At 39.6% G+C, this 21,948-nt stretch overlaps 2 protein-coding genes across 10 annotated transcripts in view; one reads left to right on the forward strand and one right to left on the reverse strand.

Moving 5' to 3' along the window:
- The window catches only part of JADE1 (jade family PHD finger 1), a 63,353-nt gene extending 57,334 nt beyond the window's left edge, over window positions 1-6,019 (forward strand). For all 5 annotated transcript variants that reach the window (XM_034771122.1, XM_034771124.1, XM_034771123.1 and 2 more), the window contains one exon: window positions 2,191-6,019. In XM_034771122.1, coding sequence (XP_034627013.1) covers window positions 2,191-3,089 — 899 coding nt within the window. In that variant the 3' untranslated portion in view covers window positions 3,090-6,019. The remainder of the gene's footprint in view (window positions 1-2,190) is intronic.
- A 328-nt stretch (window positions 6,020-6,347) lies between these two features.
- The window catches only part of SCLT1 (sodium channel and clathrin linker 1), a 128,471-nt gene continuing 112,870 nt past the window's right edge, over window positions 6,348-21,948 (reverse strand). Inside the window, exons 21-24 of one of the 5 annotated variants that reach the window (XR_004645945.1) lie at window positions 18,104-18,199; window positions 13,096-13,217; window positions 10,864-10,997; window positions 6,348-6,463 (exon numbers count right to left, since the gene is read on the reverse strand). Coding sequence is in view for 2 of the 5 variants with exons in the window: in XM_034772425.1 (XP_034628316.1) it covers window positions 18,008-18,199 (192 nt within the window). In the remaining 3 variants the exon portion in view is untranslated. The other 4 variants (XR_004645944.1, XM_034772425.1, XR_004645947.1 and 1 more) reach the window with 4 other exon arrangements.

Consider the following 21,948-nt stretch of genomic DNA (forward strand, 5'->3'; position numbering starts at 1 on the left):
ATGGGACTTTCCTCTGCGGGCCACAGTGGGGTGGTTCTCGGGCCACAGATGGCCCGCAGGCCGGGACTTTGAGACCCCTGGGCTAAGGTCTACTTACTGTTTTGACACTCACCCTTCCTTATATTCTTGTTTAGTTCACTTTGCAACAGGAAGTTAGAGGAAGAACCCCCTAATGAACCAAGAGCCAGTATATTTTAAATTTTCAGTTACAACATATTAAGGATGGTCACATGAGAAGCCATAGAAATAGATAAGTAAGTGGGCCTGAATTAACCAGCCAACCCTGTGGGACTCAGTGGCGCAAGGGATTGGAAATGGGATGAAGAGACTTCGGCTTTAGCTCACTGCTTCAAAACCTTCCTAAATTCAATTTTTTCCCACTATTGGTAGTTTTGTGGTTAGGGACTGTCACCTATTATATGTTTGTTTAGCACCCAGCACAATGAGGCCCAACCTGGTTGTGGCGTTTAGGAGCTGCTGCCTTATAAACATTTAATAGTAATAATAGCTGTTTGGTGGTCTCAGTCCATTTCATAGTGGATGGATGTCCCCAGAGCTGACAGGCACACTTATCAGAAAGGCCCAGGACTGAATGGGCATGAAGAAAGAACTCCCCTTGTTCCTAGAGGAGTTATTTTCAGGTCATGGTTGAAGCCCATTGGCTTGGGTGGGTGCAGAACCTTTATGCAGTATAGTTAATGCTGAAATCACACTTCTCTGAAAATGTTTGACCGATTATAGCTACAAATAAGATCACTGTAACTTGGATCTATGGTTTTGTCCCAGTTTGTTTTCTTTGTATTTTTGACAGCACTTTCTGTGGAGTCAGCTTCACTTTTCCGCTCACTCCAGTTGTAGGTTTAGTATTTTCTCATGTTGTTTATACTAGTCTCAAGCAGGGGAGAGAAAACATTTTTAAAAACAGAAGAAAAGTGTCTGGATAAAACCACAAATATTGGCAATATGGATCCAGCAGTAGCTGTAGTCAATTTTTTAAAAATCCATTAAATTTCAGGTTGACAGAGTCCCTTTAAAGATGTTATAGAGTTATTAGTAAAAATCAGTTCTTAAACAGATTTTCATTTGATTTAATCTTGGTTTTCCTTGGATATTATGGATTATTTTCTGCATTGCCAAGTTTAGATTAAGAAAGGACAGTTATAACTCTGCTTGTCATGGTGTTTTCCAAATGTACTTGTATTCCTTCTTCAACAAAAAAATAATAATGCATAAATAAGAAAAAAATCACATCCCTGTTCATTTGCCTGTCAAATGTTTGACTTTCTATCCTTCCCGGATTAAACCCTTTGTAAAACACTATGAAGATGAACTCATCTTTTGGACCCAATCTGGAAGCATTGTGAATCTGTTGTTTTCTATTAAAATCAATTGAAAGGTCTACATTTCAGCACATTCTGCTTAAAACCAAGCATGTTGCTGTGATCTGTCAAATGAAAAGCACATTTCTACTACTCCAAAAGTGACTCATAGAGAGAGACTCAATTCAGTTTTTGACTAACAGTCCTTCTGAATGAGTCTGTGGTTTTAAAGGCATGAATTCTGATGGGTCAGCAAACTGATGTTAAAAAAATCATTCCCACTGATTTACTGCTCACTGAAAATAGTTGCTTCTCCAGCAGGAAAATGCTACATTGAAAAGGTTAACTAGATTATCCTTAAGGATTTAAATCATTAGTCAGCTGCACAATCAGCTAGTAGAATCATGCATGATGACATATGGGGTAGTTTGTCCATTTAAGTGAAGATGCTTTTTTCCAAAGAGTTTAATCAAGATTGGATATTTGTCTAGAAGATGTGTTCTAGTGCAAACACAGCTATTGGACTTTATGTGTTATGCAGGAGATCAGACTAGACCATCACAATGGCCCCTTCTGGCCTTAAAATCTGAGATACACATTAGCTATAATATCTACAGCGATATGGAAATTGCATCTAAATATAATCAGATCTACAGTAATTAAGAGTTACTGAAGGCTGATCAGTGTCAGATGTTGGATGTTATGAAAGCCATTAAATGCTGGTCACGCTCCAGCATAATTAAAACAAGTTGGAGGCAGGAAAGAAAAATCCCTAAGAGGAAATTTAGGGGGTAAAAAGCAGCAGTTGTTATATCAGGGAAGTGATTTGCTTTGCCTGAACTGTGAAGTAATTTCTCTGTGTTGCTTTTAGGTGTGCCTTCTTCCTCCTCAGTAGAAAACATGGTGTTGTTCAACAGTCCACCTTTGGGTCCTGATGCTCCCAAAATAGAGGATTTGAAGTGGCATTCTGCTTTCTTCAGGAAGCAAATGGGCACTTCTCTGACACACACATTGAAAAAATCACACAAGGGAGACAGAGTAAGGAACAGCTCTGGGAGTGACAGAAAATCCCTGCTTAAACAACCCAGCCGAAGGGAAGGTGGTGTGACTCCAGGTAGCTTTTTAAATTTTGAAAAGGCCTTTGCAGAAGCACGCATTGTATCAGCACAACAGAGAAATGGGATAGTTATGCCAGACCACAGGAAAAGAAGAGACAATCGTTCCCCTTACGAGGTAATCAAGGCAGAACTGAAGGAAAAGCCTTCCAAGCACAGCCACAAGCCACTGACATCCACAGAAGTCTCTCAGAGGCAATCAGAAAACAAAAGGTCTGTGAACCATCCAGGTGGTAGGTCAGCACCTGGCACACGGAGGGATATAGTGCCTAAATGCAATGGATCCCTCATCAAAATAAACTATAACCGGCCTGCGGTTAAAGTGCCTACTACACCTACAAGCCCAGTGAAAAACTGGGGCGGATTCCGAATTCCAAAGAAGGGGGAGAGACAACACCAGGGAGAGATCCAGGAGGAGACCTGCCACCAGAACTCTAACTATCCATACTTGGGCATGGGCAGAGTTTTGCCTAAAGACAGGGCAAAAAGCAAACTAAAGACAGACAGGGAGAATGATGGGTATGCTCCTGATGCTGAAATGAGTGACTCAGAATCTGAGGTGGCTGAGAAAAAATGCAGACAGCAAAGGCTTAGTCCAAACAGCACTATCAACAGGAGGACAGACATTATTAGGAGAAGTATCCTCGCTTCCTGACTGGACAGTAAGACACATCTTCAAGCACCATGGTCAATAGAGGCACTGCTGCAAACCCACTCTGCTTTATTTATCGGTGTGAGGAGGGGAGGATGGGGTTTTAGACATGGCTACCGATTGACAAAGAGAGAACCAGTTACCCCTGAGCTGTATAAACATGTTTACGTGCACTTAAGACTATGATTTTGCCCCGTCCCTGAGTCCTTATAATCTATTTCTGTGAGAAGTTTGAACCTTTTTTATTTGCAACTTTCTTGAGGAAATAAGATGACATCACTATTAAAATGGAATCTTTGGTGGAACACTAAAAGAATTCGTTAAACACGTGGGGGGAAGGGGAGGTTGCATCTGTCTCCCTTTAGCAAAACAGCACTGAGAAGAATTTTTCCCTCTCCCCAAAAGCACAAGCTGTTAAATTAACTAGTGTGTACTATATTAAATATGGTTATTTAACCATCCAGCATTACTAAGCCCATTACAAATACTCACTTTCCTTAGACTGTGGCAAGTCTTCAAGTCATATTTGCCTGCAGAATGTTTTTGTTGTATGTGAGTTCAGTATACATGGCAGCTCTAAATCTTCCATAACTCCAGAGAGTTTACATGTAAATACATCCAACAGGTAGTCAGTTTTAATCACAATTATTGGAGAAAAATGAAGGGGACAGGTTAGAGCTGCAGCTGCCTAGTGATATAACAGTAACAACATGAAAAGACCCAGTCTCAGCACAGAGCCATACTCCTAAGCTCTTCAGTTCTCGGGAAAGAAGATAGTTCATCCAGTTCTGAGAAAGGGACAAATTTAGGATCTACTGCATTCTGTGGAACAATCCACAAAGCAGCTTTAGCATTATCCAATCACCTGCCCTCCAGGAATATGATGACAATTCAAGTGGGTATGACTAACTTGAAGGCACTAGTCAGCAGGATTTCCCAATGCCAGCCACTTATGCACTAATGGTATGTACTGGGATATCCAAGCATCTGACACTAAAGCGTTACTTTAAAGAAGGACAAATATATATATATATACACACACACATGCATATATATTTTTAAATAGAATAAAAAGGAAAGGCAATAAGTTGTGAATAGCTCTTTACATTCAGACCAAGATAAAGTGATTTCATTCTGTTCTGGACTAGAATTGATGAGAGAGGGAGCTCACAGTGTGATTACATAACTTTTAAAAATAACTGCGAATGGCAATAACTAGTGAGTAAGCTATCAGCAATAACATTAACAGTACATAGAGAGACTATTTTGTTTGTGCACTGAATAGAGTGCATATGTATCATAACAATGGATGTTATAAGAGCCTGAAATTTTTTGAATTCTGCATCAGTGTAAGGCAGGCACAAAACAGTTGAAAGAAAGTTTAAGCAGCAATGCGTTTAGAAATATGGGCAGATGGAAGAATCCCTTTTTCTTTCCCCCAACCTACTGCTATCAGTATTCAGTTATATAATACATTTTAACATTTAACCCCTTCTCATTGGGGCAGGGAAAGAATAAAGAAACATTAGAACTTTGCTGTTAACTTTAAGTCTTCCAGCGGATTCAGTTGACAAAATAGGCTTATTGACATTCCATCTTGCTATGCAAGTTATCAGATAATTAAAAACTTCAAACAAATGCTTCCCTATCATTAGTTCTACTTTTTAAACTAAAGTGAGACAACCTTTTGACACTTAATGGAATAATCTTGGGAAGGGGAAATGTTTGTATTGAAACGATACTTTGTTAAACCTTGCTGCTCCTGAGAAACCAGATTCATCTCATGACTTTGCTGGTCAGATTAACTGGTTGTTGCACATAACAAAGAAGGAATGGTGGATCTGAGTCATACAGAGATTCACTCTTGCCATGACTTAAAATATTGAAGTTCTTGTTTGATTAAAAAGAAGAAAATTTTTATTGGCTATGGGAAAAGAGGGAAGTACAGTTGATTTCACTTTCAACTTCAGCAACATTTCTAGATGAGGGCTAAGTTTATTACTGTAAGGAGGTTGTGATATAGGGAATTGTTTGTCAAGCCATAGAAGGAAAAAAAAATTAAATTTGATTCTAAGCAAACATTTAACCTCACATCAGTTTGAAAGAGGTACCTGATTCATTTGCACTATTATGAATGCTAGCATTGTGCAGAAATAATGCCTTATCTGTTTTACTCCCCACACATTTAGGTTAATAAGCTTTCTAATGTTCCACGTTATGCTGAACCAAATAAAACGCTTTTCCCAAACTCCTAATTACAAAAAAGCTACAAGGCAAGCTAATTGCAGTATGACCAGCTGTAAAAGTTAGTTTCATGCCAGGCTTAGCGCTCAGCAACAGAGGAGTCATACGTATAGCAGTAACAACCTAAACCCACCCCTTGTGTTTTATTGGTATGGAATCATTCATTCTTTTTTTTTTTTTTAAGCTTTACCTTTCCTTGTGCAGATTGACCAAGCAATCTTTTTGATTATGATTGGTGTATTATGTCAAAATGTAGGCTAGTTAAACTTTTGTAAAGTTGCCTGGAATGCCATTTGTTAGGGTATAAACACACACAAATCTAAATGAAGGGTTTATTTGTGTCATGTGTGCAAGTCTTAATTATTTTAAAAATTTGAAAAAAAAATGTCATTACATTTGTAAAATCTTGTACAGAAGATTTTTCACTATGTGCCTAGCTTTGGTGTTCATTCAGCTAAAATTAAAAAAAAAAAGGTGCATGAAGAGAAACCGATAGAATCAGAGATAAAAAGTATATGTAGAGATGACTATTTTATATTACTTGGCCCAATCCTGTATTTATTTCCCCCCTTTTCTGACGTATTTATAAAGATCTAGTTGAAGACAGCTGTATTTTTTTGTTAAAATATTTAGTAGAATTGTGCCTTTTTGTCTGTATGTGAATAAATGCTGTACATTTTGCAATAGACTGGCAGTGTTCAATTTTAAAATCTCCACTTCTGACCATTCTGTCCAGGTTTATATACTGCATTCATTGCCATGATATCTAAGCAAAGTTAAAATAAACATCCTGCACATACGCACATGCTTAACTTTAAGTATATAGGCTGTCTCATTGTGCTTTAAGTTAAGCATCATGTGTTTGCAGGATTGGGACCACTGTGACCAACAATTGTCACGTTTGGTGCTCAGTTTTATATATATATATATATATATATATATATATATATATAGAGCTTACCAGTAACAAAATGCTATTACATATGTCTAGAGTGATATGACTATAATACTTACTCAGTGCTTGCCATATTTTCTTTCTTACTCGTAGCATTAGTAGTCGAAGTTTTTGAAACTGGAAGGCGGCTGAGGTGCACACAAAACCAAGATATAGCTCATTCTTCCCTGTATTGGTTCTGGAGTGCCAACAGTAGTAAAACATTATTTTAATTATTAAAGGTCAGAGTATGACCCCGCCTTTATTCATATTGGTGAATAATTTCTTGAATCAGTTGATCTACCTGTTATTATTTGTTCAGCAGTGTTAGTAAAGGGCTCACATACTCCCCTACAGTAAGTCGCTAAGACGAAGTATAAACTTAGAAGCGAATCTGGCAAGTATTTTTTTTTTTAGTCACTTTGCTATTCTTGCTGACCAAAACTGCACTTTGAACTTTAAATCATCTTAGTTTGTCTTACGGAACAAGTGAAAGGCAAATAGAAGTTTGGCAGTTTGGTTAAAATAGCCAAAAATCGACAGAATGCAGAAACGTAGGTTTGTTATAAACAGAAAGAGGCCTAGTTTTTTACATTTTACAAGTGTACCTCTGAATGTATCTATATGTGGAATGTTACATATCCACGATCTCTTACTGGTACAGTGGCAAGTTCACCAAATCATTTATGCAACCCAACAGCATCATACGTACTGTATGTGGAAACGGGCTTCCTCATTTCAGGTTTGTTACAGGCTGTTCATTGCAATAGTAACTGCCCACCATCCAAAGGTAAGACATGGCCTTATGATGCCACAACAGTCTATATCGTTTAAACAAGTGCAGCAGTTTAAAAGGAACTACATAGTCTCCGAGCTGTAGGTGAGGCACCACTTTAACCAAAAAATTCCAAGGATGAATGTGCAGAAAAACCCTTATCTTCTAATACATTAAGGCAACATTAAGTTTGAATCTTAGTAGATTGTAAACTCAGGGACCTCATCATTGTCTTATACAAGACCAGTCAGAGTAGCTGTTTAATATTGTGCAACCTTAACTCTGCCTGCCTATGTGTATGCATTGTAAAAAATGGTTTCAATTTGGATAACACTACAGGAACCAAAGATTCACAAAACAGACTAAGATTGTAGGGAAAATCACTTTTATTCTATTGCATTATTTGGGAAATAGTAAGTGGTCACATAAATAAAGGCTGTATTTTAAGACCTATGTTCATAGGACAGAGAAAATTGCACATTCACCTTTACTTTGCATCTCCAACTGGAATGTTTCACAATGCCACCTTAATGGTTACAATAACGCTTGTTTGCACTCTAATGAAGATGAGGGCTGCTATATTAGAGAGACTAGGTCAGCACTTCAAAATATTCATTTGGCTCAGTATCTGCAAAAAGACATTAAAAAAGAGTAGGTGGCACTAGCCCTTTATTATTATATACAAAATGATGTTAAAAGCACATTAAGGTTGCAAAGTCAAGCATTCAGAGGTTAAGAAATGCCAGAATTAAGAATGCCTGTGCAATTTTAGAGCGCCACAGGCCTGAGTCAGCTGAGACAGGCTAGCCAGGGGTGTTTAATTGCAGTGTAGACATACTCTTTGTAACCATCTGTCTGGTTTAAGTGATTTGCCCAGCACCACACAAGAACTCTGTGGCATAGGCAGGCATAGGACTTAAGTTCCCCAGCGCAGCTTTCAACACAACCATGAGACCATCCTTTCTCTTCTTGCAATGCGCTGCCCAATTCACTATATACCTGATTGTTCTACAGCCTCCTCTAGAACGCAACAGTTTAATCCCCAGAGCAGGTTGCCTGTATAACCTTAATTCACCCTCCTTCTGAACATTCATTAAGAATCAGTCTTTAACTACAGGGTTACGTACTATTTCCCCCCCAGAACCTCTGCTTCATTCAGTGCACAGATTGGATGGTGTTTACTTTATGAGCAGCTATTCAATATTTTATTCTATTCATTGTTCAATGTGTGGTCCCATGCCTTATTTACTGCACACTATTCAAACTCTTAATTTCCTCCTGGGCCTTCCCATGGTGCTCATTGCGAACAGTATCTGTGTTTCACATACACTGATGAATACATGCCTGACTGCCTTAATTGCCTTCTATGATGAGATAACTGGCTCTGTGGACGAGGGGAAAGCAGTGGACGTGTTATTCCTTGACTTTAGGAAAGCTTTTGATATGGTCTCCCACAGTATTCTTGCCGGCAAGTTTAAGAAGTATGGGCTGGATGAATGGACTATGAGGTGGCTAGAAAGCTGGCTAGATCATTGGGCTCAATGGGTAGTGATCAATGGCTCCATGTCTAGTTGGCAGCCAGTATCAAGGATCGGTCCTGGGGCCGGTTTTGTTCAATATCTTCATTAATGATCTGGAGGATGGCGTGGACTGCACCCTTAGCAAGTTTGCAGATGACACTAAACTGGAGGGAGTGGTAGATCCGCTGGAGGGTAGGGATAGGATACAGAGGGCCCCAAACAAATTAGAGGCTTGGGCCAAAAGAAATCTGATGAGGTTCAACCAGGACAAGTGCAGAGTCCTGCACTTAGGACGGAAGAATGCCATGCACTGCTTTAGACTAGGGACCGAATGGCTAGGCAGCAGTTCTGCAGAAAAGGACCTAGGGATTACAGTGGACGAGAAGCTGGATATGCATCAACAGTTGTATAGGTTGCCCTTGTTGCCAAGAAGGCTAACAGCATTTTGGGCTGTATAAGTAGGGGCACTGCCAGTAGATCGAGGGACGTGATCATTCCCCTCTATTCGGCATTGGTGAGGCCTCATCTGGAATACTGTGTCCAGTTTTGGGCCCCACACTACAAGAAGGATGTGGAAAAATTGGAAAGAGTCCAGCGGAGGGCAACAAAAATGATTAGGGGGCTGGAGCACATGACTTGAGGAGGAAGAGAGGCTGATGGAACTGGGATTGTTTGGTCTGCAGAAGAGAAGAATGAGGGGGGATTTGATAACTGCTTTCAACTACGTGAAAGGGGGTTCCAAAGAGGCTGGATCTAGACTGTTCTCAGTGGTACCAGATGACAGAACAAGGAGCAATGGTCTCAAGTTGCAGCGTGGGAGGTTTAGGTTGGATATTAGGAAAAACTTTTTCACTAGGAGGGTGGTGAAGCACTGGAATAGGTTACCTAGGGAGGTGGTGGAATCTCCTTCCTTAGAGGTTTTTAAGGTCAGGCTTGACAAAGCCCTGGCTGGGATGATTTAGTTGGGAATTGGTCCTGCTTTGAGCAGGGGGTTGGACTAGATGAGACTCCTGAGGTCCCTTCCAATCCTGATATTCTATGATTTATTATTTTCACAGCATCCCTGTGAGATGGAGGTATTATCCCCACTTTGTAAATGGAGAACTAGGGCAGAGAGAAATTAAGGTAAAAATTATCCACTAATTTTGGGTACCCTGTGAGAGACCTCATTTTTCAGAGTACTTAGTGTTGTTATACAGCACTTTATATGTTCAAAGAAGAAGCTCCCATTGACTTCAGTAACAATTTAGTGCTCAGCACTAATAAGCTCCCGAGGTCTGATTTTTTTTTTTTTTTTTAAGTCAGGCATCCAGAAAACAATTAGGGTATGTCTACATAGCAGTTAAACAGCCATGGCTGGCCTGAGTCAGTTGGCTGGGGCTCAGGCTGTGGGGCTGTAAAATTGTGATGTAGACATGTGAACAGTCCCACAGCTCTGGGTTCCAGCCCAAGCCTGAACATTTAACTGCAATTTTACAGCCCCACAAGTCTGAGTCTATATACCTTCTGACTGTTCAACAGCCTCCCCTAGAACACAACCATTTAATCGCTAGAGCAGGTCCATTCTCTGCATTTAGAACCTTCTCTCAACTCCAATGCCTGGACCCACCACAGCCCAGGGCATCCAGAAATTGCAATTGCAGGGAAAATCATGCTTAGGGAAGATGGAATCTTCAGAAAATTGAACTGTTTTAGCAAGTCTCTACTGAGCATGTATGAATTGAGGATTTGTTCGGTCTTATGTCTTGGTCAAATTTGGACAGATTTTTAAGGGCCAGGCAGAAGGCACACGTCTGACAAAAAGGCTACCCTCTACTAAATTTCAACTTCCTGCATGGGGGTGCTAAAGCTTCTGAAAGACAACAAATCCTGACAATCTTAATATCGGCAAAATATACCCTGCCCCAGCCTTGTTTTTGGAAACGGCTTAATTGTTTTGGCTGAAATTTTCCAAAAAGTTTAGCAGGGTTATAAAGCAACTGAAAATAGGGTCTTATAAAGCTTGTTTGACAATTCCCTTTATAAGGCAGTACAGCCTATAATTATGATGTCAATATATGTGTTAATTTCCTTCAATAATAAAAGATCTATAATCAACAGGTCATTTTGAACTGAAAGCTGGGGATGCTTGCAGTTTGAACAGCACTATCAACCCAGACCTTTTTGGTTTGTATTAGTTGCCTCTATTATTTTATAGCTTCATACCTCAACTGCATATTCCCTAAATGTAAGCTATTTTATAAGTTCCAATATATCACCAGCACACAACCTCACGCAAAATGTGCACAGAAGGGGCAATTGTACCTCTCTGATTCATGATGTACAGCCTGTAGTCTGAGCGTTAGAAATCACCACTTCTTGACCCACGCCAGCCTCTGCTCTGATGAGAAATGGCTCAGGTAGTGTGAGTCATTCTCTAGCTTGGATTTATTGATCATCTGTGGAAATGGTAAACATTTCAATAAGCCATCTTTAATTTACTAGAACCAGAGAGTGCTTGTTTCTGATTAAATAAACTATTCCTTTGATTTTAGGACATTCTTTCAATTATACTCCCATCTATTGCTGATTGTGCCAATAAAATAAAAGTGCAAATAAAATATGAGAAAACAGGCAGCTTTTCTCTTGTATGAAGATGGGTTTTTAGGAAGTAAGTATATGAACTGCAGCACTGTGACATGACAAGGGCAGAGGCGTTAAAAGATTAAAAGAAGATACTGTAAAATTTGCATATTTAGTAAAACTAGCTCTGTATGAGATCAGCTGAGGTGCTCATGCTCCCTGTTTAAATGCAAAGAGACGGACAGCAAGTGAGGTGCTCTCAGTGAGGGACCACAGGTTTTCAAATGCACTCTCTCTTTTGGCTTAGTGTCTAGGTTTTTAGTGATCTTTCTGGCATGCTGCAAGCCTCGCCTATTTTTTGGGAACAAAGATTAATTGGAATAATGTGGTGGCTAATAGGGTATAAGGAGAAACAGGAAAGTGGATCCATGCTTACTTGAAAACCAACTTTGAGTAACAGGTTCACAGAGCCAGCCCGCCCTTGGCAGAGTTTTCTGTTATAAATAGGGCTTGGCACTGGGATACATCAAACTGAGGAAGTGATTGTTTAAAAGTATGCTCCGCGGTAGGAGACAGCAGTAGTTATTCTTTCTTAAGTACAGTTTTTTTCTTAGATTATTAAATGAGATTTATCCTTAGCTATGGAAGTTGTCTTAACTGACAGACTCCTTGCGGGCAGGAGAGACCCCTACCTGCCAGCGACTGACTGTCTGGTTCTGCCCCTAAAGATGCAAGCAGGCTGAAGATCCATTGTAAAAATCTATGCATCTTATTCAAAGAAAGGAAATTTTCAGGTAAGCATGGGTGAATTATCAGTCCAAATAATTTTAAGTTGCATTGTCCTTTATATTGTAAATATACTGCAAGGGAGAAGGAAATGTACAGTATTGTGAAAACCTTCAAATAAACACACAAGAAATTAAAATCACTTACTTCAGACAATGATGGACTTTCAAGATCTGCCAGATGAATTTTCAAATGTTATATATGCTTAAAGAGAAAACAGTTAAGAGTCTAATATGCTAATTTTCCTTCAAACGCCTTTTTTATAGTAATTGCATAGAATTTGCCATCCTCAAAGCAAAAAGGACAAAATGTAATCTTAGGAAAGTCCTTGAACCCTTATTCTGTGGAATTAAAATGAATATTTTGATCTGAAAGAGTCAAGGGGGGTGCATAATCACTACAAATTCTTCTATATGACTTCACCTAGGATGTTGTATAGTGTGCTGCTAGGAATAACAGTTGCCACAGGTTCCCATACACGTGCATACCAGGGAAAGGAGCTGATCACAGAGGTAAGGCACAACTGTGAAGTAGCAATTACAGTAAGAGTACAATTGGAAGAGCCTGAGTGTACCAGAGACCGGTTTAGTGTCTACATTTTACTCTTTTCAATGGACATCACAGAGGAAACAAACTGAAAAAAAACCACGAATAGAGTACTCAAAACAGTGAAAGGCAGGGCAGCCATGTGCAAAATTACCATACACCCCCACTATTTGAAACTTAGGACATAACTAATTTCTCAGTTTCATTCACCAAAGAGGATGCAGTCCATTCTTTCCCATGCACACAATCTGTTTAGAAAGTACATAATTTATTACATTGCACATGTACATTAAGAAAATGTCATACAAAATGTAATTAAACAAATCATTTGTACATATAGAGTAAAGGTGTTTATAATTGCCAGCACATTGGTATATATTTCTTTAATACTACTTTGTCATGATTGCCATTAAGTAAAACAAAAACAAAAACCATACTATGCACAGTACATTTGTGTAATTTTACATTGATGAAGGTAGGCTTCATTCTACATTTGAAATCGTATTATTTTGCAGACTCACTGTATTTACTGTGAAGGAGCCACAATTCAGCTTTTTTCCCCTCTTGTGCAAATAGAATGGAAAATGTTTATGCAAATTACACAAGTCTAGCTGTGCACTATAGACTTTAATGCTCCAATACCGTGTTCCTGTGACAGATTTTCCAATTCCTAAGTGGTGTGAATGAACAAAGTATATTTTTTAAATATTTTCTAGATCCACCACGGAGGCAGCTTTTTTCCTCTGCACAGTAATCACATTGAGCTGCAATTAAAAACAAACAGTCAATAGTTTCACTATTCCATGGAAATCTTAATAAGCAAAATGTCATGGAGGAGACGGAATAAACAGATACCTGAGATTTTGCATACTTGAAAGAATTCTCAATGTATACCCATGGCTGTGACCCTATTTCACATACAGAGGAGTTTTGAATGACTGAGGATTGGGTAATAGAGGTTGTGCTGTACTAAAATAAAATGCATGAAACATGTAGAATTCAAATTATTTTAAAATAATGCCATGTCTGTCTAAAGGACTGCATTTTAGTGGTGATTTTTCAGTGTTGCACTCCTCTTTTATAGGTATTAGACTATTACGTAAAAACCAATCACTAGCTATTTAATAGAAATATTACATTTTATAGATAGTATCTTTCATCCCGAAACTGCTACACATGCTGCTACTTATACATACTGCATCACTGAAATGCAAACCTTTGCAGTAGAGGGCAACAGCTAAGGGAACAAGTGGCACATAGCAAACTGCACAACCATAGACAGATGAAATTTGGGTCACGGTTACACAGGCAAACACCTACTCCAAACTCCTATCTTAAGAAAAGGTATGTGGGATCTTTAATGTTGAAACAGGGTGGACAGGACATATTAAACATTTGCAACATTTGTATGCAGGACATAATTTGCAGTGGGGCTGTTTGAGTTTCAAGTTTTGAGTTTTCTTTCTTCTTGACACTCACTGCAAAGTTGAAACAAGCAAAACTACGTATTTTCCATATTGTTCATTTCTGCTTATTATCCCCATCTGTCAGACTGCACTTCTCCTAATATCCTTGGACCTAACAAATCTAGCTATTTTCCATCCACTGCTTTCCCACTAATAACCACTAATGCACTCCAGAGGGTTGCACTCCAGACAATCTTAGGGTACATCTACACTACAGGGGGGAGTCGATTTAAGATACGCAAATTCAGCTACGTGAATAGCGTAGCTGAATTCGACGTATCGCAGCTGACTTACCCCGCTGTGAGGACGGCGGCAAAATCGACTTCTGCGGCTTTCTGTCGACGGCGCTTACTCCCACCTCCGCTGGTGGAGTAAGAGCGCCAATTCGGGGATCGATTGTCACGTCCAGACGGGACGTGATAAATCGATCCCCGAGAGGTCGATTTCTACCCGCCGATTCAGGTGGGTAGTGTAGACCTAGCCCCAGAGGGAGTAACATTCAAGACTACTGAAGTGTAGTAAACAGTTCAATTTGGGAGCACAATGCTAATGAGGAAGGGATAGTATAACTGTTCCATGTGCAGGATTGATTTCCTGCTAACTGTTTACAGCTCTGTAATTTTTGCCTTGTGATTCTAATGTAGTTAATGTTATTACTGGAAGGGAGGTGTGTGTATGGAGGGCATTCTGGTGCTGGATCAACATCAAACTCTTAAGCTGTAAAACTGCCCTCCTGACTTTGTAATTTATGTCCAAAATGTATCATGATTGCTTCTTGGAGCAGCTTGTCCTGGACCCAACAAGGACAGAGGCAATTCTTGATTTAGTCCTAAGTGGAGCACAGACTCTAGTCCAAGAGGTGAATATAGCTAAAATGCTCAGTAATAGTGACCATAATGTAATTAAAATTAACATCCTTGTAGGGGGAAAATGCCAAAGAAATCCACCACAGTAGTATTTAACTTCAAAAAGGGATTACACAAAAAAGGGGATACTAGTTAAATAGAAATTAAAAGGAACAATCACAAGGGTGAAATGCCTGAAAACTGCATGGAGACTATTTATAGAGACCATAATATATTGGAGACCATAATAAAGACTCAAACAAAATGTATACTCAAAATTATAAAAAACACACAAAAAAACAATAAAAGGATAAAAAAAAAAGCGCCACTGTGGCCAAACAGCAGAGTAAAAGATTCAGTTAGAGACAAAAAGACATCTTTTACAAATTGGAAGTCAAATTCTAGTGAGGAAAATAGGAGCATAAATTCTGGCAAGTCAAATGTATAAATATAATAGGGCAGGCAAAGAAAGAATTTGAAAAGCAACTAGCAAAAGACAAAATAACTAACAGCCAAAAAATTTTTAAAGTACATCAGAAGAAGGAAGTCTGCCGAGCAATCACTGGACAATTGAGGTGCTAAAGAAGCAGTCAAGGAAGAGGAGGCTGTTGCGGAGAAACAATGAATTCTTTACATTAGTCTTCATTGCAGAAGATAGAGGGGAGATACCTAAAAAGAATAGTTCACGTGTAGGTGACAAATCTGAGGCATTGATCCAGATTGAGGGGTCTGGCAGTAGAGGTGGTTTTGGAACAAGCTAATAAATTAAACAGTAATAAGTTACCAGGACGAGATGGTATTCAGCCAAGAGTTCTAAAGGAACTCAAATCTGAAATTACAAAACGACTAACAATGGTACGTAACCTATCACTTAAATCAGCCTCTCTGCCAGAAGACTGGAGGAGAGCTAATAGCTAACATAACATTGATTTTTTAAAAAGTTCCAGAGGTGATCCTGGCAATTATAGGCCACTAAGCCTAACCTCAGTAACAGGCAAATGAGTTGAAACTATGAAAAAAACAAATCATCAGACATATAGATAAATATGTTGGGGAAGAGTCAATAAGGCTTTTGTAAAAAGAAATCATGCCGCACCAATCTATTACAACTCTTTGAGAGGGATCAATAATCACGTGGACAAGGGTAAGCCAGTTGTTATAGTATACTTGGACTTTCAGAAAGCCTTTGACAAGATCCCTCACCAATGGCTCTTAAGCAAAGTAAGTAGTTATAGAATGAAAGGGAAGGCCCTCTCATAGATCAGTAAATGGCTAAACTACACGAAAGAAAGTATAGGAATAAGTGGTTAGTTTTCACAATGGAGAGAAGTAAAGAACAGGGTCCCCCAAAGACTGTTACTGGGACTTGTATTGTTCAACATATTCATAAATGAGGTGGAAAAGGGAGTGAACAGTGAGGTACCAAAATTTGCAGATGATACAAAGTGATACAAGATAAGTCGAAGCTTACTGTGAAGAGTTACAAAGAGATCTCACAAAACTGGGTAACTTGGCAACAAAATGGCAGATGAAATCCAACGCTGATAAATGGGAAGTAATGCATATTGGAAAACATAATCCCAACTATACATACAAAATGATAGGGTCTAAACTAGCTGTTACCACTCAAGACAGAGATCTTGGGAGTCATTGTGGATAGTTCTCTATAAACATCTGTTCAACATGCAGCAGCAGTCAAAAAAGCTAACAAGGTTAGGAACCATTAGGAAAGGGATAAATAAGACTGAAAATATTATGCCACTACATAAATCCATGGTACACCCATATCTTAAATACTGCATTCATGCAGTTCTGGTTGCCCCATCTCAAAAAAGATAAATTAGAATGGGGAAAAGTACAGAGAAGAGAAAAAAAAAAGATTAGAGGTATGGAACAGCTTCTATATGAGGAGAGATTAGAATTACAGGACTGTTCATCTTGGAAAACAGATGACTAAGGGGGGAGGATATGATAGAGATCTAAAAAATCATGATTGGTATGGCGAAAGTAAATAAGGAAGTGTTATTTATTCCTTCACATAACACAAGAACTTAAATTAAATTATTAAATTAAAAGGCAGTCTGTTTGAAACAAAAAAAGGAAAATATTTCTTCACACAACACATAGTCAACATGTTGAACTTGTTGCCATGGGATGTTGTAAAGACAAAGTATAATTGGGTTTAAAAAAGAATTAGATAAGTTCATGGAGATAGGTCCATCAATGGCTATTAGCCAAGATGGTCAGGGACACTACCCCATGCCCTGACCATGTATCCCTTAACCTCCAACTGACAGAAGCTGGGACTGGATGATGGGATGGATTACTCAATAATTGCCCTACTCTGTACATTTACTCTGAGGCATCTGGCAGTGGTTACTGTAAGAGAAAGGATACTGGGCTACACGGACCATTGGCTTGACCCAATGTGGCTGTTCTTATGTTTTCTCCCCAAAATTATGAACTGTGTGAGGGAGAATCACTCTCCTCCCCACACAGCAACACAAGCTTCCTTTTTAAATTATTTACTTTTGTGGAGGGAGACTGAAAATTGTAAGCTAAAATTAAGAGGGTATATGATAGAACTGAGTAGACATAGAACACAATTTGGGCCCTAGAAATTCCTGACCCACAACTGTCTCTGTCTTAAACTAGCTTTGACTGCCTAAAAAAGCCTAGACAGAGTTCTATAGCTATGAAATGAAGACATATTTGTCTTCTGAATCAGAATGAGATTCTACAGGTGCCAGTCTGTGGGAGCTAGTACAACATTTGCATTTTATTACTATGAAGCCATCATTTCTAATGAATACAGCCTTACTGGTCAATTTGCAAGGGGGCTGGATCAGCTGTTCTGTGTAATCAGTGGTGATAGGTATTTAAACTTTATAGTTTATTCCCTCATTCTGATCTTGATTCAGTTTTGCACAGACTTAATAAGTGGGCTCCTTCCTTTATTGCAAAGGATTACTAAAAACTCACATGCTTTCATTAATATAATGAGAACCACATAAACAGAGTTCACATTTAATTTATTTCCACAAACATATTACATGAAAGCATGGATTTTCAGTGATGTGTCCAAGTGAAGTATTCCACTCCCTCATAACGGTCAGAAGAAAACTTGGAGTATGGTTATATATATATATATATATTCTAGTTCTGAAATGACACATTTTGCCAAGTTAGATCAGCTACTTTACTAGGTATAATAAATAAATAAAATAAACAATTACCTCTACCCTAGGGAGATTCCAAAATAACATTTTTTCTTGTAACATTCAAAGACCTCTTGTTATGCAGCTGTAATAAGGTTGTTTTCTGATTACAGTTTTGTACCTGTTGAGATGCTATAGCTGCCCTCTGTTCTGCCTGTGTTAGTCGCCTTTGAAGTCTGTTGACTTTTTCTTGATGCTCCATCATTAATTTTTCATTCTGTATAAGTGAAAGATCTTATTACAACTGTACGTTTCATATATATTGCAGTGAGAAAACTGAGCAAAAGGAATTTGGTCAATGCCAAATATTGGAACTATTTACCATCTACAAGACAGGAAATTATATACACTTGTGATTCTGAATAATTTCCAGCTCACAAACATCATATAAAAGCAGAAATCCTGTTTTATATTTTTGATTGTACAAATTTTCTATACAAAGTAGACTTCAAATCAAGTTACATTAACGTCAATATTTTAGTTTAGACATCTCATAAAAGTTGGTATTTCTGGAATACTGGAAAATTTCTTACCTGATAATTTCCTTTCTGCTCACAGCATCTTTCACAATTCTGATATGTATGGGCTATTCCCCCACATCTGCAGTTTCCAGAGGAGGTTCAAAGCTGCAGTACAGCCTGTGCTAGCCACTGCCCCTTCTGCTTTGTGCCAGATGATTCATTCCAAAGCTGTGAAAAAAACTCAGCCAATGCTTAGTAACAGTAACTTCAGTGCCAACTAATTAATTATGTACAGTAGGCCACTGCGGTAACTATCCAAATAAAATGCTGACCCTTGACTGTAAAGGTAACCAGGACGGGTAGAATTGTGGTAGATGCTGCTGCTAGCAGAAAGGAAATTACTGTATAAGAAATTTTCCATTCTTCAGCCTAGGGTCTCTCACAATTCTGATACACATGGGAAGTAACAAGCAGAGAACAGGAGTAGAGCAGTCAGAAAAGTGAACATAAGAAACAGGAAAGACCCTTTTTCTGAACTGCTCAAATAGCCAGGTTATGTCTGGACCATTACCTGCAGCACCTTCCTGCCAAAGGAGGCCTCTATGGAGACAGAACGTCCGCCTTATAGTATTTGATAGAGGTGTTAGCCAATGATCATGTGGCTGCTCTGCAGATCTCTGCAGTGGAAGTGCACACTCTTTTGACCCATAAGGTTGCCATGCATCTTGTAGAAGATGCCTTGATTCCTTCTGGAAGAGGTGTACTGGATGGCTTGTATGCCTCAGTGATGCATACTCTGATAAAAAGGGATAGTTTGGATACTCTAAACCCTTGGCACTTAGGAATGAAAGGAACTGAATAGGAAACCTGATCTCCTTGTGGACTGTACACACTTGATATAAGTTTTCAGTGCTCATCTGACATTTAAGGTGTGCCACTGCTTCTCAGTCAGGTGCTGTGGCCATGGAGAGAATGAAAGAAGTCACTAGCTCAAAGAGATGGGTGGTCAGGGCTTTCAACACCAGTGGTAGGACCCACTAAGGGAAGACTCTTCTGACAGCCCTGAGCAATCTGGATACCTGAAGGTTCTGCCAAGAACCCTGAGGATCCTGTGAATTTGCATTTTTGTTGCACTCTTGGCATCAGGCACTGAACTTGGTCCACATGAGTAGATTTTCAGTGTTGAAACTGTTCTGGATGACAGGAGAGGCCTGGATCATTTTGGAAGATAGGCCGAGTGTCATTAACATTTCCCTTTCAATAGCAGGCTGTCAGTTGAAGACTATCTGGGTCGAGGTGGAAAAAAAGATATCAGGTTTTGTTAGAAGCTGCAACAGTTATCAGATCAGTGAACCAGTATCTCTTTGGTCGGTTCAGAGTTCTGTCATCCTTCTTGCCTTATCTTTTGGTTCATCTTTCCTAGGAGAGAGAAGAGTGGGAATACATATAGCAGGCCTTGAGGCCATGTGTGAGACAGAGCACTGGGCCTGAGTTTTGCTTCCCGGGTGAAGAGTTTTGGCTATTTTGAATTCTTGTGATTGTCAAAACAGTCTGCCTTTAGGTTCGGTTCTTTTGTGTATATCGCCTTTAGGGAAGTGCGAGTCACGTCTGCATGTTCCATTGTCTCCATTGCTTATGCATGAAGGACTATGCTCCTTGTTCCTTATTGCTTATGTACACAATTGTGGTTGTCTGGCTAGACCAGGACTTGGTTGCTCTCTAGGTAGGTCTGGAATCTCAGGGTACGTCTATACCCAGCCGCTAGTTCGGCGGCTGGCAATCGAACTTCTGGGTTCGACTTATCGCGTCCAGACAAGACGCGATAAGTCGAACCCGGAAGTGCTCGCCGTCGACTGCAGTACTCCAGCTAGACGAGAGGAGTACCGCGGAGTCGACGGGGGAGCCTGCCTGCCGCGTGTGGACCGAGGTAAGATCGAACTAAGGTACTTCGAACTTCAGCTACGTTATTCACGTAGCTGAAGTTGTGTACCTTAGTTCGATTTGGGGGGTTAGTGTAGACCAAGCCTTAGTAAAGCTAGTTTGTCAGCTGTGAGGCCCAAGAGCTTGATGATGAGATTCCTTTTCCCAGACTCCAGATACCCTACATTTTTCTGGGTCCCAGAAGTGTTCCCGATCCCTTCAGACTGGCATCTGTTGTGAGAACTTGCAGGCCTGGAAGGCATATTGAAAGACCCCTGCAGATGTTCTCTGGGACCATCCATCATTTTAGGTAATCTAACATCTGGTTGGAAATCATTACCCTGTCTTACATTCACTCCAGAGAATGGTCCCACGCTCTCAGAAAAAAGGCCTGGAGACACCATGTGACCTTGCCCATGTGGAGATCCATATGCACGAGACCTGAATGCCCAGTAGCTAGAGACACTGAGCTATGGTTGGCCTCATGCATTTGTCCAGCATGGATACCAGATCCTGGATCATCTGAAATATGTCTTAATGATGGGTAGATCTTAGACACCGCAGTGTCTATCTCCACTCCAAGGTAAATTGTATTTGTCAAGGGAATCGTGGAACTTTTCCTCATGTCATTGCAAAGTCATGCGCTTGGAGGCAATACAATGTCTGGGTTATGGAACTACATGCTGCACGGCCTGTGAGCTATGCCTTGCTGTGATTACGACTAGCCACTAAAGACTCTGGGTCCAGAGGTGAATCAGTAGGAAAAGGCTTTGTCATGCTAAGGACTTTGTTGGTTTGGAGGAAAAGTTTCATTGGAAACTTCTGCTCCAGATTTTCTCCTCCTGCCAGAGTAACAGTCCCTTCTTAGATAACCTTGGCATTGGTAGCAACTAACTGATTCCTGTGCTGGCTTTGATAGAGAGGACAGAGATTTCTCTGCAGTCTCAGCTACTAAATTCTTTAATGTTTCCCCTAATAGATCCTCACTGGTAAATCTAGATGCACAGAATGAGTGAAGACTATTCACAGATGTAACATGACATCCTTGTAGCTACCGAGTTAGAAGCCATTACTCATCACAAATTACATCAAGGGTTTGACTAAGACAGGACCCAAGATGTTTCACTCCAGTCAGGGATCATACCCCTAGAAGATGAACCATTTGTTTACCATGAAGTAGTCTTATCTATTTAATAGATGAAAAACCTTTAGTCTGAACAGCTATAGCTGAGGTTTTGAAATTGCTGTGCAATGTTTCATTGCTCTTATGGTCTATGGGGTCTTGCAACACTTTCTGAAGGTGAGACATCCTCATTTGGATCTTCTGATGCCCTCAAAGGAGGCATCAATGGGAAAACACATAACATAATAATGCTCAAAGGGAAAGATGTTTTATTATTAAGTTTCTTGCAGGCCAATGACTGACATCCTGTCGTGGACAGACAAGGTGGATGAGGTAATATTTTTTACTGGACTGACTTCTATTGGTAAGAGAGAGAAATTTTCGAGCCAGAGAGGGCTCTTCTTCAGGTCTGGGAAAGATATTCCGAACGTCACAGACAAATGCAAGATGGAACAGATTGTT

The sequence above is a fragment of the Trachemys scripta genome, chromosome 5 (assembly GCF_013100865.1).
Source record: "Trachemys scripta elegans isolate TJP31775 chromosome 5, CAS_Tse_1.0, whole genome shotgun sequence".
Taxonomy (NCBI): Eukaryota; Metazoa; Chordata; order Testudines; family Emydidae; genus Trachemys; species Trachemys scripta.